Source organism: Xyrauchen texanus, chromosome 10 (assembly GCF_025860055.1).
Source record: "Xyrauchen texanus isolate HMW12.3.18 chromosome 10, RBS_HiC_50CHRs, whole genome shotgun sequence".
Taxonomy (NCBI): Eukaryota; Metazoa; Chordata; class Actinopteri; order Cypriniformes; family Catostomidae; genus Xyrauchen; species Xyrauchen texanus.
This window is the reverse complement of record NC_068285.1, coordinates 10224369-10244438: the sequence shown is the minus strand read 5'-3', so window position 1 is coordinate 10244438 and position 20070 is coordinate 10224369. Positions and strand designations below refer to the sequence as shown.

Genomic DNA, 20070 nt, shown 5'->3' with positions numbered 1-20070 from the left:
GTCAAACATTTCGGGTTTTACTATCCTTATGGGGACATTTGGTCCCCACAAAGTGATAAATACATGCTCACACACACACACACACACACACACACGTTTAATACATCACAGAAAAAGTTGTTCCATCCTTATTGTTGAGTCACGCTTGATTCCTTTGGTGAACCAGAACCGGTACACACCTATACTGTACTTGTCCAGTCTGTACTGTGGTGGGCAGTATTGTGCCCTTTTGTGTGCCAAAAAGCACACGTGCCCAAAACAGGTAACTTGGTACAAAGCACAAAAGACCTCTGAAATCCATCTGGTTTAGAACAACATTTGTTTTTTGTCCTTTTCTGCTTATCGCGGTGCCGTTTTGTGGTCTGTTCTGCATAATGCGGTGGCTCATTGTAGCTTATCGCGGCCCATTGGGCCTGTTTTGCGGCCAACCCACCGGCCCACTTGGTTCTCCCAATGGCCAGTCCGCCCCTGATCGGCCCCAAAATGCATCATCCCACCGGGAAAATGACTTCCTTTTGTGAACATGTTGGGAAATATGTTAGCATCAGTATCGCCTTTCACTTTTGTTGTAGCCATTATTCTGTATTGAAATTGAGATGTACAGGTTATATTTTAAAGCATCCTGTAATTTCCCTGCAGTTCTGTGGCTATTGTTGAATAATGGGCACTTCTGAGGATCGACCAAAGAATAAAATGACTGGTTTCACCCCTTCAACCTGTTATGGCACTAACAAACAGTAACTAACAGCACGTTAATATGCATAAGACTTTAATGAGTGCCAACATCAATGAGTTAATTATTAAAAGTGTAATGTCAATGAGTTAATGATGTATAGGAATATTCTCACAGAAATAGCTTTGACAAAAGTCATCAATAGTCTTCTTGAGTGTTTATGTACATGTTTTTATATAGCATGATAAAGCAATCAAATTTCACACTATCCCATTAAGTACAATCATTTACACATAGTAGTATGTTGTCAGAATTACCCGAAACTGAATCTTGAACATGCATCATATGGCAGTAAAAGAGTGTAATTGCATCCTTAAAATTCTGCGACAAGTTAAATGGATGGAAACAAAAATATTATAACATAATGATGAAAACATTATTACAGTTTATTGCTTAGCCCCAAAAAAAATATATAATTCTATATGAAAACAATCAAGTAAGCTCTAAATTGCATGAATATATTTAATCTGTTTCATCAACTTCTGTACCAAACACGCCATGTTTAGACACCTATCTGTTCTTCATATAAAGACAGGAGCAACAAAATTCCCCAGCCACACAACAGCCCCAAATTCTGCAGCAGAAACACCAGCCAAGGTCTTTTGCTGTCCACGTGAATCATGGTGGGAAGCTAGAAGATAAAAACATTTATTAGATATGAATGCAGGAAGTATCTGTTGACTTTGAAATATCTTTTCAAATGTATAACGTACCATGTCCGCAAGACCAACATACAGAAAGAGGCCGGTAGTGACAGCGGAAATCCACTCTGGGGCGACCGTTTCGGTGGAGACGGACAGCGCGATGTACAGGCCGATGAATGAGGTGAGAGCGCTGGCCACGTTCAACAGCAGAGCGTTTTTCACAGACAGACCGCAGTGCAACAGGATCGCAAAATCACCTGGAGTCAGAACAGAGGGGGAAAAACATCCTGAATAAGAAAAAAAGACTACTAAAGATTGAAATAAATGAGAAGTTCTTAAACATAAAAAAAGTCACAAACAGTGGCATAGCCAGGGGTGGGCTGGGATGGGCCTGGGACCACCCAAATTAGACCCAGGCCCATCCAGAATATTACAGAATATTCTTTGACCTCATATATATATATATATATATATATAAAATGCTAAAATTCTGCAGGTGTGAAAGAGTTTGATTGCGCTACTTTTTGGTTAAAAATGTTTAGATGAAAATTTGGCCCATTCATTTTTATTGAGGCCCACCCAAAAGTATTTTCCTGGCTACACCCTTGTGACAAAGTCACAAACTTCCTTCAAGAAAGACTTAATTTACCACTAGTGGACTAAAAATGTCAAAGTATTTGAGCCTGTTAAACTAAACCAAAGATGGAGGAAAACAACAATCCTTTAATCTATAAATTAGGAATCATCTTATATTTTTATATATATTTTATTTGCTCTTTCATAGCTCTGGAGACTTAATGGCATTCTCAGCTATATTTCATTTAAGTATTAATTTTGCCTCTAAAATTCCTTATGAGGTATAAAAGGAGACATAAAGTAAAATTAGACCAACAATAATCAATATGTATCAATTAACATTAAGCTAGGTTAATAAATGCTTTACAGATTGTTCATTGTTATCTCATGATATCTAATGAATTAACTAATGATATACCACAGTTAGTTCCGGTCCTTGAATCTGATTGGACGAGAGACGTTCCGTGAGCACTGATGGTGTGACACCATCAGCACTCGTACGCTTCACTGTGTGTGTGTTTCACTCCGCTTGTGTTCGTGCTAAACTCAAGTGTAAGAGCAGTGCAGATGTGTTAAGAGATATGGTTTCACTTTTGTCTTTTGACATTACATATGTTAGCCAGCAGGTGGTGGCAAAGATAATTTTTGTGTGTAATATGAGCCAGTTGGTGACGTGAAGTGAATCCGCATCAGCTGTTTACATACAACAGCACTTTGTGATCGCTTGCATTACTGCTACACTACTAAAGCTAGGAAATAGCTTTAAACGGCTTTAAACAAACAACTTCAGCATTAAGGCTCATCACAGCTGAGAGACACAACAGACTGATTAATTACATTCATGCATTTGGCAGATGCTTTTATCCAAAGCGTCTTTATATAATTACACAGTGGGTGCTGTTATAAATGGTGGAGGACAATGCGGTTTCTATAGTGATCGACTCTTGCACAACGGCTACTGCGAAATAGAGAGAAATGGATGCTATTTTTCCACTGAGAAAGCTGATCTTCAGAAAGCTGAAAGCATCTCTGCTTGGGAGTGGCAACAGGTGATCACACACACTCCGTGTCTCTCTCTCTCTCTCTCTCTCTCTCTCTCTCTCTCTCTCACACACACACACACTCTTTCTCTCTCTCACACACACACACACACACACACATCATCCTTGTTTATCCAATAACTTGTCAGAAAAAGCACAAGCCGTGATACTATTTCTGAAGTGACATTTTTGAATTACTAATGATGGTTTGGACGCATTATTTGTTTTGAACCAGCAACGGCAGATTCTGATCCGTCGCATAAGAAAGTAGTTTCATGCGTTTTTATGACCGTACTCGGTTTTTCCTAATTTTTACAAATGGACTTGTTCATTGAACTGTTGTATATAAGCAATATCACACTCGTGCGATATGGCCCTACATCAGCACTGCTGTAATTAACTATGGCTGAATCACAGCAGTGCTGATATAGGGCCATATCGCACTCTTGTTCATTGAACTGTTGTATATAAGTAATATCACACGAGCAAGAGTGCGATATGGCCCTACATCAGCACTGGTGTAATTAACTATGGCTGAATCACAGCAGTGCTGATATAGGGCCATATCGCACTCTTGCTCTTGTGATATTGCTTAATTAACTAACAGAACCTTATTGTAAAGTGTTATCAATTTTCTAGTTATGCTCAGCTGTAATACATTTTAACAGCTAGAAATTGCTTTTTGTGAATGCAATCTCTATAAAACTTTATGTTTTATCTAGTAACCACAAATGACTTGAAAAAGCATGGAAAAGTTCATTGGTCAAAAAGGAATCTGCAAAACAATTGTCTTGATTTCCAGTAAAAATGTCCAAACATCATTTAAACAAGACAAATGTACAATTAAACATTTTAAAGATAATTAAGACTTGTTTTCAGAGAATATATCTTCAGTCAAGTTATATGCTTAAAACAAGAAAGGCAACAATGTGAAATGTTTAAATATCTTTCTAGAAAACAAGATGGGAAAAAAATGCTGATTAAGAAAGCAATTGTTTCACAGCTGTGTATGAATGCATGTGTGTTTATATGAATGTCTTTGGAGATATTGCTCACCTAACTCATGTGGCAGTTCGTGACAGAGCACCGCGAGCGACGTCGCCAGCCCTGAACGCCACGACACAGAGAATGCAGCACCCATGGCCAAACCGTCTACAAAGTTATGGATGGCATCTCCAATGGTGATCATATAGGGGAGCAAACGCTGCTCTGAGACAGAAGAGAAAGAGATAACATGAAAAATGGTTTCCCTTTGTACAAGTGACCTCATGGGATGGTATTGATATTGGACATGTCATTTTACTCCCTCAAATGTGCCTCAGCAGAAAAAACTATTTACTTAAAAAATAATTTCCAACTTACATTTTTTTTAAATCTGCCTGTGGGGTAAGAAAAATAAAGTAGTTTTCCCTTATAATTAAAAGTATTTTTCTTACCCCTTTTGGCAAATAGTTTTTTCTTGTTTTAACCATAAGAGGCTGTTCGGCCATTTTTGACCGATTTCATTTTTTGTTTGTTTTTGGACTTCATACATTGACTCGAACTGGTCATTAAAAATATGTGACATCTTGGCTTCTAGCGGTCAAAATTGACCGACCATAGGAAATGAATGGGAAAGACCCTCACACAGAGCAAATGTTTTTTATATGTGTTGAATACAATCTATATATCAGCCACAATACTGAACGAACACATACAGAAATGAAGGGGTGAGACTATTAAACATGCAGAGTACACACACTTACACACACACACAGAGAAAGATAAATGAATGGGTTCGACTATGACACAGCCAGAACACATACACACACACACACATACATACATACATACATACACACACTTACACACACACAGAGAAAGATAAATGAATGGGTTCGACTATGACACAGCCAGAACACATACACACATACACACATATATACATACACATACACACACACACACAGAGAAAGATAAATTAATGGGTTCGACTATGACACAGCCAGAACACACACACATACACACTCACACACACATACATACACACATACACACACACACAGTCCCATATACATACAGACACTCCCCAGATTTGCTTCATTCTTCACTGTTCTTACTGTTTGTTACACATGTTAATGCATTTGTTTATTGTTGATCATTATTGCCATTCACTGAATTTTGACGTTGTAAATATTTGCAAAATGTTTTTCAAAGTCCGTTGCAGTTCATTGTCTTCACATTATTATTAATTTACCTTGAGTAATTGAATTGGGATATTTGAAATTAATTATTGGTAACATAATCCTTATTCTGTGTCTTCTCTTGATCAGGTTCATTAATATCTAAATTAGCCAAATGCATAACTTCTATAAATGCATGAATCTATTGTTCTTACACTGCAGCTGCACCCCTGACTGTTATTGTCCCAACATGATTCTCAAGACTTGTTATTTGTGTTTTTATCACCAGATGGCAGCAATCTCCCCCAATACATTCTCATATTTTATCATGTTTTATGTATAGAAGTGGCGATTTTTACTGTAGTGAAGTTGCTTATTTGCAAATGATTGTGAAATTGAAAAATGTCCATGTAAATAAATAACCTAAAATCCCAAAAGAAGTGCATCATTTTATTGTTACTATTTCAGGGAAGTTAGTGTTATAACATTTCATAAAAAAAAGGGGTACACCTTTATTGTATCCGGTCAAAAATGACCACAAACAGACCAGTTTTGAACAGCTTAAAGGATAAAATCACAAAATGTAGTTTTCTCTGAAAACAAGACAAAACATTTTATGCTAGTTTGCTTGTAAAGAGACTAAAACAGTGAAATCTATCCATAAAAATCATCTGAAATGTACCAAAAATAAATGAAGAAGACATGGCAAAAGGTTTTAATGTGACTTTCACATAATAAAAAGAAAAAATGTTTTAATAAAAATCACGAAAGTGCCGGAAGATGTAATAAACACAAATATTTGATTAACTTCAGCTGTGTGTAATTACTGGTGTGGAAGTCACAGCCTAAACCTGCTTAACACTGACCTCTTTTGGGGCCAGTTGGTCCCGGGACAGACTTCCCATTATTTTCCGTATCCACCTAATATCAATAAAAATAACAGCTGAGATACATTCAGCAAAATTTATGAGATCCACATTTTTCTATATTTAATATAAGTTCATATTATTTACAATATGTGGTGTAACAAGTTTAAAGGATTATATCACCCAAAAAAAAATTTCTCACTCTTATGTTGTTCCAAACACACATACATTAGGAGTAATCTTGTGGCTTCAGAAGACTTGGACTATAGAGTATGAGTCATATGCACTAATGTATGTTTATGGTGCTTTTTTTTAGAGCTTTACGGCCCCTGGTCACTTTTTACTTTTATTGCATGAACAAGAGCAGCACAAACATTCTGCTAAATATCTCTTGTGTTTCACTAAATAGACAAAAATCATATGGGTTTGGACCAACATGAGGGTGAGGAAATGATCACGGAAATTTCATTTTAATAAACTCTTTTCATCTATTATTTGGTTCAAAAACTGTTATAGTGTTTTGCAACACTAACGTTGTTTTTGTCTTTAAGACTCTGTAAAATGCTAATTTGACCTAACTTAAAATCTATAAATACATAAATAAATACATAAACAAATAAATAAATAGAAGTACTGTCACCAGCTCAGCCTGAGAGGTGGAGTGATTGTTCTGTCTTCTTCTCTGGAACAGCTGTAGCACTTTACTGTGGTCACAGTGATGAGGTTCAGTCTCCTACAACAAGAAATAATAACAATATTAGATCCAAATCATTTAGTACTTTTGAGGCAGACATTTATATATTTTTATATATATATATAAAACAAATGCAATTATTTTTGCATTTAATGCCTTCTGTTGATCTGTTGACATAACTGTATTATCAAGAATGTGTTTTGAAGGAACAAAGCAGTGGTGGTGGCGTAGTGGGCTAAAGCACATAACTGGTAAGCAGAAGGTTGCTGGTTTGATCCCCACAGCCACCACCATTGTGTCCTTGAGCAAGGCACTTAACTCCAGGTTGCTCCGGGGGGATTGTCCCTGTAATAAGTGCACTGTAAGTCGCTTTGGATAAAAGCATCTGCCAAATGCATAAATGTAAATGTACGAGATCAGAAGGTACAGTATGTTGGTCTGAGGTGAAAGCTGACCATCAATACATGTTGGAGGTTAAAAACATTTCCAAAAAACACGTTACTCACTCCAGTATGATGATGGTGATCTTGACGAGTAATGATGGAGAAGATGGTTTCCAGCAGGTAGAAGACATAGATGCCTCCAATGACCACCAGGAGCTTGTAAACGTAGTCAAAGTTCTCCTCTGAATGGTCCTGACTGTGTCCGTCATCATGTTTATGAAGGCTCAAGATCTACACAAACACACACACACACACACACACATCACAGACGACTAACAACTGGCTGATCTGAAAGATATTTCAACCAGAATTCTCATCAGACTGGCACTAAACAGCAGTGACGTATCAGGGTCATTATTTAGGGTGGGGCACAAGCAATCACTTAACAATACATTATTTGACCAATCTTTGAAACATTGACGAATAAGTCATTTTGACAGATAAAAAGAAAAAAGTCACTTTTGACTTCACATTCCCGCTGTGCATGTGCCCCATTTAGTCCCTGGTATTAATATGCATATTAGATGTGTATTAACTGGCACCATCATCATTTACACCTGGTATTGTGTGTCCCTTTTGTGTTTCGATTTTGAGTAGAGGGTATCTGATATCATGCCTGCATACATCAATCATTGCTTCAATGATAATTAAGTGCAAACTGCATAATAACAGAAAGAAAACACAAAAAGCAGTGCATCGTTTCAGCCAATTATGCATGCATTTAATAAGCGCAAACATCCCGTTTAGAGCAGAATTGTCCATTATATTAGTGGAGTACCTGTGTTAACTGAGCTTCCTGTGTAGCGTTTGATTGACAGATAGAAGTTTCACACTAGAATTAATTGGTTTCACCGGACTCAAACAAGGGGAGTCAAAAAGTGATGTATGTGCCATTAGCATAGATGCTACATCCCTCACTGCCCTAGTACTTATAAAATGAAAACAAGTATGGCTGATAAAAATAGACCATGACAGATATTGAAAAGAGAGTAACGAATAAAGACGTTGTTTTTTGGGCAACCTCTGAATGTGATGCCACACAAATATCCCTAATGACTTAATCGCACCACTAAGACGTGCACATCCATGTCACAAAGCTCAAGTGGGCGTGAAAGTAAACCACAGCTAGGCGAATCGTGCGGGTGTGCATAATATCTCACTAACTCGAACAGCACAACAAAACTAATCAAAATGGGGTGGCTGTGGCTCAGGTGGTAGAGCAGGTCGGCTGCCAATCGCAGGGTCACATGACTCCACATGCCGAAGTGTCCTTGGGCAAGACACTGAACCCCAAGTTGCTCCCAATTGCAGGCAATTGCAGCTAGCGCCTTGCTAGCTCTGCGCCATTGGTGTATGAGTGTGAATGGGTGATTGGGACACAGTGTAAAGCGCTTTGGTAACCTCTAAGGTAAAAAAAAGCGCTATATAAGTGCAGAACATTTACCAAGATGACAGACTCCCAATATTTAGCAGTCTTTGATATCTAATACAACCCAATGCATCAACAACACAACTCCTTAACGCAATGGCATGCAATGAAATGATGAACTAAACCAACCAAAGACATTTCGCTTTTAAAACTTACCAATGAAGTTCACTACGCAGGTCTGCAGGCAAGAGCAGTAACTGCTGATACACATGTCAACAGCTTGACATAAATATGATCAAAGCGTTTGATTGGCTCAGGGGCAAAGACAAACTCATTGAATCATTGTCATTGAACGCTCGTTGCACATGTGCATGACGTTCTCCAGTTCTCCGTTGGTTAGCATTGAGGATGAAGGACTAGCCACACGCATAGCAAATGAAAACGATTAAATGGCTTTTATGCAACATACCTTAATAATAATAGACTTTCTCAAAAGAATATATAATTTTTTCTTGTATAATGGACATAAAACACATTTAAGTTGTGGAAAATATATTATATCTTAAAATAAATGTATGATGATGCCAGGCATTTTGCACAACAGCGCCACAGCGCCACCTCCACTTGGGATTTAGCCCCACTTGCCCCTAATGTAGAGACGCGGCTGCTAAACGGACTAGCGGGCCTTTTGCAAAAAAAAAAAAAAATGTTTTCTGCAGGAGCAAAATAATTTCTTAAATTTCCATGTTGGTCCAAGCTGTTTTAAGTGTTCTTATTTATTGTGCATTTTTAAAGATTTCCACATATTTCAATTGTTTGACACATTTCCATCAAACTTAATTGAGTATTGTTTTTAATTATGTACATATTATGAATTGTACATTTTAAATACAATATCAGAGCTTAATACAATAATGCATATTAATCCTAATAGCTTTTGTAAACATGAATGTTATTGTAGTTTATGTGATATTTTAATATTTATTTAATTTGCCTTCATTTCGAATTCCATACATTATTTAATAGTAAAAAAGGGGAAATGTCATTAAATAAAATGTGAAGTATTTAATTAACTTATAATGAACTTACGAAACATACAATATGTTTTAAACACAGTCTGGCAAATGAAAAGTATTTAACTTGCCATTAACTAAACTAATTGTGTAATTTAAACAAATGCATGAGTTGAAGTGAACAATTTCTTTTCACAACAATAATTAAAATATATTGTTCATGCATAAACTAAAGTTAACAAAGAAACCCTTTTAGTAAAGATTTGAACCAATCTAAAATTATTTAGATTGCAATGTTTATTTAGTAAGACAGTATTGTTTATTGTTAGTTCATAATGTATTTTAATATTAACATACACAACTTTTCATTGAAAAACGTATTAGCGTTCATTAGTTAATTATTAGTTAATGTTAACTAATGCATTAACTAATGTTAATGAATACAACCTTATTGTAAAGTCTTACCAAATTCAAAATAAATTTAATTTAAACCTTTTCCCTATGTTAAATCCTATTATTGTGATTATTGTGCATTACCATGTTTAACTAGCATTGTCTTTCTGTAATGCTAGTTAAGAAGCTAGTTAATATAATTAACAAAATGTGCAAAATATTGCACCAAAGAAGTTAGTTTGACTTGAAATGATAATAGATATACTATTCAAAGTAGTGTGACTGTCAGTTGTGGCAGACTCCCCTCATGCAATGACATCTAGACATTTTTAAGTGTGGCTTTTAAGTGTCCAAATCTTTGTAGGGTCACTGTCTCTCAGCGCTCTAAAACGAATGGTGTTCGCTCACCGCAGGAAGCAGATGCAACAGAGCGTCACCCGTGAGAGATCCCACAGCGAGACCGATGCAGAACTGAATACAGAGATCAAACACTTGAGTACAGGTGGAGAACAACAGCACCACGATCCCAAACATGGCCATCAGACAGATGATGATGTTGGCAAGGGTGGCATATCCATATCCTGGACACAAAGAGCTCATTCATTGATAGTATGTAAGATAACATTCTCAGACCTGATTAAAAAAGGAGGTCAGAGTGTTTGTGTTATTCACAGACATGCCATTCATACTCTACATTGCGAACAAACACTGGAAACTCTGGCGCAATTGGGTCGGTGCCAGTTTTGCTGCTTTTTCAGAATGTGATCCCAACTTAAACGATCAGTCACATTTTTTCTGGTTTTCCTTGTTCCTCTTTTGTCAAGAGACCGGTCAAATGATACCAACACAAAAATGCCAACAGGGAACATAACTTAATATTGTAGTAGAACCAGACAAGTCACCTGTCAGATAAGGTACATATTGTTCAGACAGTCTCTTCCTGTCTAACTGGGCAGTCATTAGCAATAATAAGCTGCACGGTACACTAAACTTCATGCCCAAAAATGACATTAGATATTAATAATTTAATGACCTCAAGCGTATGATGGTGTAAGCACAGGTAACTCACTCTCGACGGTGCTCAGGGGATCATTGGCCACGGGGGTGGTACTGATCTGAGAACAGCCTCCACTGAGTATCTGTTGAATCAGGGCAGGACTGAGCTGAGTAAACTGATCTCTGGTCAGTGTTGTGGAAGAGTTCACGTGGAAGATCCTCAGCAGGTCTTCAGCACTGAAACAAGTCTGCACGCAAAATCTACATTTGACACACAAAGCTATAAAGATACTCTATATGTATGCTTTGACTTTATATATTATAATAAAAGGACTAGGTCACCCAAAATATACAATTCGGTCATTAAATAAAAATGTCTCTGTGGCGCTTGTTTGTTTTGAGCGCCCTGACTCAAGAGAGACAATAACATTGATTCGTCCAGTGGCGTGAGTTGAGGGCAAGACCATCAGTTTGGTCCATCAACAGCAGATGGGAGGCGTACGTGTTACGATCCCCTGTTGTCTGCCCCGTGTTTCTCTTGTCACCTGTCATGAACTCCAATTCCCATGATTCCCGGCCCTCATCACTGCCAGCCCGTGTCATTGTTCTCACCTGCATGTCATTTTGTCGTTATGTCTGTGTATTTAAACCCTGCTGTTCCTCCATTCCTTGTCGATCGTTGTTTGTAGATGTCTGGAAGTCGATGTTTAGCCCTGTTCACCCTGTTCGTGTTCCCTGGACGTTTTCATGTTTTGGTTTCTTTTTCCCATCGTGGATGTGGTCCTCCACAGGACGGTCCTCTTGCTTGAGGCAGAGAAGTCTATAGTTCGCCTGTTGAACCGCTAGATCCATAATGGTCGATCGTTCTGTGACGTAAGTAGGAGGAGGCAGATGAGGAGTGCGGATCTAAATGCGGGTTTTTATTGAACACAGTGAAAACAAAGCAGACTGGAACAAAGGAAACATCCACGATGGGAAAAAAGAAACCAAAACATGAAAACGTCCACGGAACACGAACAGGGTGAACAGGGCTAAACATCGACTTCCAGACATCTACATGATTACGACAAAATGACATGCAGGTGATAACAATGACACGGGGCTGGCAGTGATGAGGGCCGGGAATCATGGGAATTGGAGTTCATGACAGGTGACAAGAGAAACACGGGGTAGACAACAGGGGGTCGTAACACGTACTCAGAAAGCAATGTTTATTTTTCCATTTGGTGGGATTAGTGCTGCAGAAATGACCTAATTCAGCTCTAATTTGACTCATTCTCATGAACAGATTGCAGCATGGACAACATTCATTCATTACAGTCCTCAAAATATACAGGACTGTGCAGAAGTCTTTGGCACATAAGATGCTTCACAAAATAATTTGTCTTAAGATGGTTATTTATATCTTCAGCTTTAGTGTGTCAACAGGAAATATAAATGTTAGACTCGCAATCATTACTTTTGCAAATAGAGTAGAATAGAACAGAAGAACAGGGAGCCCTGCTGCAACAGATGTCATGGCCCCCCCCCACAGAGACCCCCACTGAACATCGGGTCAGTCTGAGATTACTTAAAGAGACAGAAGCGATTGAGACAGCCGAAATAGACAGAAGAACATCCTGTCTGTCAACAGCCAAGAACAACTGTGTCCAGGTGTATCTAGGAGAATTGGGGCTGTTTTAAAGGCACAGGTGGTCACACCAAATATTGATTTAGCTTTTTTATGTTTACTGGACTTTGTATGATGTTAAGTGATAAATGTCATTATTTTTTAAGACATCCTCACTATGCAACATTTTCCCCAAGTGCCTAAAACTTGTGCACAGTCCTGTACATACTGTATATTTGATTGCTCTTTTCATCAAGTCAGCTGTAACTGACTATATTTCGGTGTCGTGCCATGATCTCAGATGACGCCCCACATAAACCAACTGTATGCTGTATGTTACCGAGTCCCAGCTGCTGTTGTTGTCTGGATGACTTTGCTGACGGGTCTTTCCACTGTGGTGGGGCTCATCGTCAATGTGGTCGTAGTCGTGTTCCTCTCCACCAAGGTTTAGGGTCTTGAGAAGCGCTTCAAAATCTGAGTAAAAATGACATCATTAAAAGGAAAACGTGAACACATTTGTTCAGGTTTGAAGCAAATACTACTCTGTTTTTTTACTTCATTAAATTTGAAGAATAGCATTTAAATAGTGTAGAGCGGAGGGGGGCAGGGCCGGGCTGGAATGACGCACGCTCCAGTCCCCAATCAGCCTGAGGGGGCGCACGAGGGATAAAGGCGGGCGGTGACGACAGTTCGAGAGAGAGAGAATTTCAGGGCAGCTGTCCTGTCTGTGTTTGTTTGTGTGTCTTTTTATTTTATTATATATTATTTATATTGTTAAGCCAGTTCTTGCCTCCTTTCCGGGTTTCGGCACCAATGTAAAGAGATTAATGGAAAGGAAGACTGTCGTCACCGGCCGCCTTTATCCCTCGCGCGCGCCCCATCAGGCTGATTGAGGACCGTGCGTCATTCCAGCCCGGCCCCGCCCCGCCCCCTTCCGCTCTACAAATACATACACTCTTACAACCAAAAGGGTTTTACAGCTTGAAACATAAGGAGGAAATCGTAGATCGTCCTTTTTCCTTCATTTTAATATTTTTTAAGGAAAAAATCTTTTTACTGTTGCTTTTAAAACCAATATTCTGGCCTAAAGAACCAAGTTACAATGGAGCAAATTAAATATTAAAATGTTTTTTTTGGAGTGGTTTTTACCCCAAATACTATCCTTTCACTTATTGGATTATTAGTTATTGATTTAACCACCTTGAACAAAACTGAAAATGACAAATGTGAACATTTCATTAAATTTGCAACATTTTAAAAGTCGTAAAATATGAGATTAAATGACCTAAAAATGAACCTTTAGACATTACATGCAAAGATTTTATGTATCAGAAACATTTTCCGGTCCATAGTGACAAACAGCTGTTTAGGAAAATGCTTTTTTACTTAAATACAACCGTTTAATTTAGATCTTAACTCATGAGACACATTTTTAGTTTAGTTACTTGGCCATTTGTTTGTACAGTGTTACATCAAGAACCTTTTTTAATCTATTTATAGAGCCAGAAATATTTTTTAATAAAAAATTGGGGTCTTCGCTGAACTTAAGCTGCTCCAAAGAACCACCTGGGAACCTTTATTTTTAGGAGTGTGTGTCTATGAATGTAATTATCAAACAGTCAGTCTTACTATGCAAGGTGAGATTTTCAGAGCCAAACAGGTTAAAGATGTAATCCAGGAAAAGCTCTTGCTCAGGACGGACATGCGTCTTCATGCAATCTCCACGCAGGACATGATAAACGATGTTTCCGAACACAGCATCCAGCTCTGTGCGCGTGTGGTCTCCGTCATGGGTGCTACTCTCTTTCAGGATGTTGTTCAGAGAGAGACAGGTCTACGAATGTGGATAAATAAACAACAGCTTTGGCTGCAGCATGAGATATCAATCATACGTCATTTCACATAGTGGTTATTTTTAAAGGTGACGTGTGGCTCGTAATATGTAGTGACAACTACAAGTATAGGTTGGAACAGTATTTAGCATTTAATCTATAGTACTCAAAACATAAAGATTATTTAAATCCCAAAACTAATAAGCAGTTGCACTAACCTCATGTACGTCAGGCCGATTGTATTTTTCCATACTGTCAAACAGTCTCTCCAAACTCTCCAGTTCCGTGGCACCGATATCACTTTGGGGAGGATTACCGGGGGTGGTGTTGTTGTCGTGGCTTAACATTGTTTCAATGAAGTGTTGGGTCTGTACGCTCCAGCGGCCCTCATCTATACCCCTGCAGGTGTCCGGGGGCCCGCTCAGGAACAGACAGCACCCAGGGGCCATTGTGAAGAAGTCCTCCATCTGTAGCCCCTGTGAGGTGTTGTAGCTGCTCAACAGCTGGGGCAGAACTTCCACAGAAAGGCACTATAAACAGTAGAGAGAGAGGTAAACAGATATGACAACATTTGATCTGACCCTAAAATGAGTGTCTATATACAGGGTCACAGGTAGAGCTGGAGCCTATCCCAGCTGTCTCAGACTGAAGGCAGGGAAACACCCTGGACAGGTGTCCTTTACGGAGACATACACATTCACACTCTCGCTCTCTCCAGAGTCTCCAATTCACTTAACCTGTCTGTCTTTTGCAGGTTAAGGGGAGGAACCCCAAGCAAACAGCTTCTTGCTGAGAGGTGACAGTGCGACCCACTGAGCCACCGTATGAATGACAATAATGAGCTTTAAGAAATCACATACATGAAATGAACCATAGAAAAATATACAGCAAGATTAACCTTGAAAATAATATGCAATTCAAAGTTCAAACATAATATTCAATAATACTAAATCAAACCTGATGCTCTTAACCCAACAAATGCAAACTATTTTAAATGTTATTTAAATACAAAACACCACAAATACAGTAGGCTAAATAAGTTTAGTGCACTAAAAAAATACAATGTATCTGTAGAAAATAAATAGCATAGTTTTTAATTTCTCTTCCTAAATTACCATGTACATAAAATTACACTTATGAAAATAATACAAAAGTATAATGCAAAATAAAAGTCTTAACACTAAGTATAACTAGTATACTTAAAATTTAAAATAAATATGAATTATAACCAGTATTGCGTAAGTTACTCTAAAAAGTAACTAATTACTAATGACTTATTACATCTTCTACAATGTAATTAGATTACTGTACTAACTACTCTGTCTTGAAAAGACATTGCATTATTTATTAATAATTACTTTCTAAAAGTAATCAGCCTCCACCAGATCATGAAACTGTCTTTCAAATAAATGATATCAAAACAAATACATTATTCATGAGCTGGCCAAATAATTTAAAGGGCCAGCGTTAAATTAGAAAACATACATTTTAACATTAGACGTTAAATTTCGATTTTAAATTCACTATTGATGTATATAGAAGTGCTATAGAGTCTTTACAGTATTTAACGCAATTACATCAGAAGTAACTGTAAATAAATTACTGGAAAATTAAGAGTAATCCCTTACTTTATGTTTTTTTTTCAATGAAAATGTCATTTAATTACAATAATTAATTATTTAGTAATGCATTACCCCAAACACTGATTATAACACACATATATATATATATATAATATTTAAAATAAAACAAAATATAAATTATTTCTGATTTTACGGGTGATGTAACTTTCAACTTATTTATTCTTGACAGGCTGCATGTTTTTTAAAAGTAGCCCAAAATATATTTTTTATAAGGCAGATAAATAATAGCTGTTTCTTTCTTTCTGTTTTGCTATAGATGTTCCTTAAACACTTATGTAATTTATTATTAATCTTTAAAATATATATTTTTAATGTGTTATAAAGACAATTCTACAGGTGTACAGGCTACATGCACAGTCGGACTTTTCTCGCAGGTGTTATTTTTGATGCGTAAATCTTAAAAATATACTCGTATTGTATTTATTTATTTACTGAGTGTGTACTGCTCGCGCTGATCCTCGACCTCAATTCTAACTCACCTTTCCACACGACACACCTGAGCACTGCACGCGCTCCTCCAGCCGTCCCAAAACCGAGCGAACCGCATCTTCTGTGAGGAACTCCTGTCCTGGAGACATTAAATCCACAACTTTCGCATAAATGTCCTGTTTATCGCCATGCGCCCCGCTGAACAGACTGAAACAGAGTGCTAAAACTCCTATTGTCTCCATAATCGGTGAGCGTTGTCCGTTTGTTCTGTACAGAGTAACTGTTTGAGGTGCGTCTGAATGACCGCACAGACACACAGGAGTTTTAAAGTTCCTCTCTGAGGTGATGCAGTACCTGCTCTTCTCCAGTACAGGCTTCTGATTGGCTAATACATCACATAAAAGAAGCAAGCTCCTCCGTCCACCTGCTCAGAGGGGTTTGGGCAGGCAGGGGCGTAGAACACGTGGGGGATGCGGGGGACGTTCCCACTCACTTTCAATAAAACCAAAGTTTGTCCCGCACTTTTTCACAGGGCAAATGTGTCTTTCATACAGCAAATGTCTAAATGCAAAAGTTAAAATTCACTGGTCAATCGTGTAATTCATTCAATAATAAAACAATGATCGATTGAGAGCCTTAAAAAGATATCTAATATATTTATATCATCTTGCGCTAATCGTTCGGTCCCCCTCACTTTTGAAACGATTGCTATGCCCCTGTGGACAGGTGAGCTGGCCTCATTACCTTAAGTAATAGTGCCATTCTTTCTCATTTAAAAAATGGTCAGCTAGTGAAAGATTATATATCATTATATATGTCATATTTTAAATGCATCACAGGCAGACAAGCCAAAGTAATTTTTAGCAAGTCAGTCCACTGGTGCACATCTTTGGGACGCTCTCGGGAAGCTATTTCCAGTCATGCCAGTGCAGCTCCTGTCTACTTGAATGGAGAAATACCGAAATCCCAAATAAGGTTGGTCAAGATTACAACCAAAGAACATATATCAAAATCAGCAATGAAATCTGACAACATTGGATTCATAAATTGTGATTCTGTACCTCATATTACGCTAAAAATGCAATTTTCCTGGCTTATAGCTAATGCTAAATATAGCTAATGTTCTAGAGTTGATTGACAGGCGATGACTGTATCTAAAAGGTGATTGGCTCTTTTACCTGTAAGGCGGGACTTCCTTTCTACATCCGTTGACCGTTGGGCCTTCCAGTGTCTCCCATTAATTTTAATAGAAGTGGCCTGTCTCTGCTAAATACTCTCTGGTCAAGCACACCCCTTGAAATAATGACATGTAAGTTAATTAAAAGGAGGAATTCACAACAGACAGAGGTTTGAGAAACAAAGATATATATATATATATATATATATATATATATATATATATATATATATTTTTTTTAGTTGTGTAGTTATTTTCAGAACCGTTATTGGCCTCAATTCAGGATTTCACAGCTAATGTACATTTGCACCAATGTAAAGTCAACGGTAAAGGTCGCTCCAGTCAGTCCGAAAAAAAGTGCAACTCCAAATATAATGTTTAAAATTATAAATGCATTTAAAAAATCTAGTTTTAAATCAAACAAAGAATAATAATAAAAGAAATACATGTAAATCCCTAAATCACTATAAAGAAACCAAACATAATCAAACATATTTGACACAAGGTAAACACCATCACAACCATTTTTAAAATGTAGTCACACAAATGCAATAATGTCATGGCACCAATACCGCATTAAAATGATAATGCATATTGTACAGGCCACCATGCCCCAAAGCAACCAACCCCCTGGTCAACAACTTTGGGGCCGTTCTCATTTAGAATCACATCCCTCCCCCCTCAAAAACTTTGGTGGCATGTTGAAGCGGGTTTCCAGGGTGCCAAACAAGCTAGAACCGCTACTGTTCTTGGCATTCAAAACTAAACGTTTATTTCTGCCTAACTTTGCTCTGTTGTGTGGACGCATTGTTCTATCATTATGTTTGTTCCAGCTGGATAAGGCCTGAGATTTCGTGGGGTCTGCCTCAACCTTGAGGGAAGGATAGCCTGTGTTGTATTCTGTCCAATGATGTCATTGCAGGGATTATGTGGAGTTTTGAGAATAATGTGACAAAGCCAAAAGAGCAACTTTAAGCGTAAAAGAAGAGCCCTATCGGACAATTCTGCAACCCTTACAATACTTGCTTACGATTGGTGTTGAAAGATAAACAACGACACAGCTCTGAATCGTGGCATTTACAGTATGTAGTTGAACAGAACACAGTGTTTGATCTGTACTGTTCCCCTATCAAGCCTCTGTACTTGTAAGAGATGATGTCAACAATTATGGTTGTTAGTTGGAGGTTAGATCCTCACCTCCTTTTCTGTGTCTGTCTTTGGAAACGTGGAGAGCTTTGTCTTCAGTAAACTCTCGCTCAACTGATTGGAACTGAACTTTGACTCCTAAGATATGTATAGTACATGTGACTTTTTTATATTAGTGAAAACCAGGGACTGGACTGGTAATCTGGCATACCGGGCATTTTCACAATGGGCCGATGCACTTTGGGGCCGATCAGGGGTGTACTGGCCATCGGGAGAACCGAGCGGGCCTGTGGGTCGGCTGCGAAACGGGCCGAATGGGCCGCGATAAGCTAACACCCCCCCGCTCAACTTTTGGGCCAGTTGCTATGTAAAATCCCGGGCAGATTTCTCTTCCCAGTCCGGCCCTGGTGAAAACCACATATGAACATACTGCATATTTCAAAAGTGCTTACCATATATTGCAATTTATCGGATACGCCTGACCCCGCTTCCATCCTTGAGCTTCTCCCCCACCTGCCTGATCTCGTCACCACCTCATAGCCACCCCCACGGCTTCCCCCACCTACCATCCCATGGTCAGCTCCACCAGCGCCCCCCTGGTTTGCTCTGCTGAGGTCCCTTTGGTCCATCCCGACCATGCCCCTGGTCTGTTCCCTGTACCCCTGCTCTCTTGGAGCCTCCATGGTCCATACCTCCAGCACGTCCTTGGATTCCCTCCCTCCTCTCCCCTGATGTTCTCCTGGTTGGATCTGCCTGACCCTCTTTTCGCTCCCTATCTTTCTTTGTGTCTGTTTTGTTAGTCTTGTCTTGTGTTGTGTTGGATGTTCCCTTTGATGCCCTTTTAAAGAGGGGGTACTGTCAGGATGCTGTCACAGTAGTCTACTTTGTTTGTAATCCCTTGTGTCAGGACCCTGACTCCCATGTATTGTCTCTTATGTTGTGTGTGAGCACATGGTATATGTTTGTGTTGCCATGTGCTTTCTTGAATGCTAACCCTGCCCCTCATTTGCCTGATTATTAGTTCATCTGCCTCACCTGGTTCCATCAGAACCCTCCTCATTTCTCCCTCTATTTAATCTCCCTGTGTGTTCTGCCATGTTTCCCCTGTCTGGTTGTTTGTGTTGTTGTTCTCCTCCCAAACTTTTGTCTGTTCTGTCTTGTTCCTGTCAGTTTGTCTAGTTACTGTCTTCCCGGTGATCTCTGCCTGGTTGGCGTTTCACAACATTGCCTGTGAGGCCTTCCTTTCGTATGTTATTTAGTCTGTGTAGTCTCATGTGGTTCTGGGTTTGTCCTATGTTGTTTTAT

At 38.6% G+C, this 20070-nt stretch overlaps 1 protein-coding gene across 2 annotated transcripts; it reads right to left on the bottom strand.

Moving 5' to 3' along the window:
- Positions 1 to 272: 272 nt before the first annotated feature.
- LOC127650883 (zinc transporter ZIP4-like) lies at positions 273 to 16705 on the bottom strand. 2 transcript variants are annotated; one of them, XM_052136522.1, is made up of 12 exons: positions 16493 to 16705; positions 14589 to 14900; positions 14168 to 14372; positions 12879 to 13012; positions 11003 to 11177; positions 10342 to 10514; positions 7222 to 7389; positions 6662 to 6754; positions 6022 to 6076; positions 4050 to 4202; positions 1447 to 1634; positions 273 to 1364 (listed from the first exon to the last, which is right to left on the bottom strand). In XM_052136522.1, exons 1-12 carry the CDS (start codon positions 16682 to 16684, stop codon positions 1236 to 1238), a joined length of 1977 nt encoding a protein of 658 aa, XP_051992482.1. In that variant the 5' UTR covers positions 16685 to 16705; the 3' UTR covers positions 273 to 1235. The 2 variants fall into 2 exon arrangements, with proteins under 2 accessions (XP_051992482.1, XP_051992480.1); XM_052136520.1 differs by having other exon boundaries at positions 273 to 1634.
- Between the last annotated feature and the right edge of the window lie 3365 nt (positions 16706 to 20070).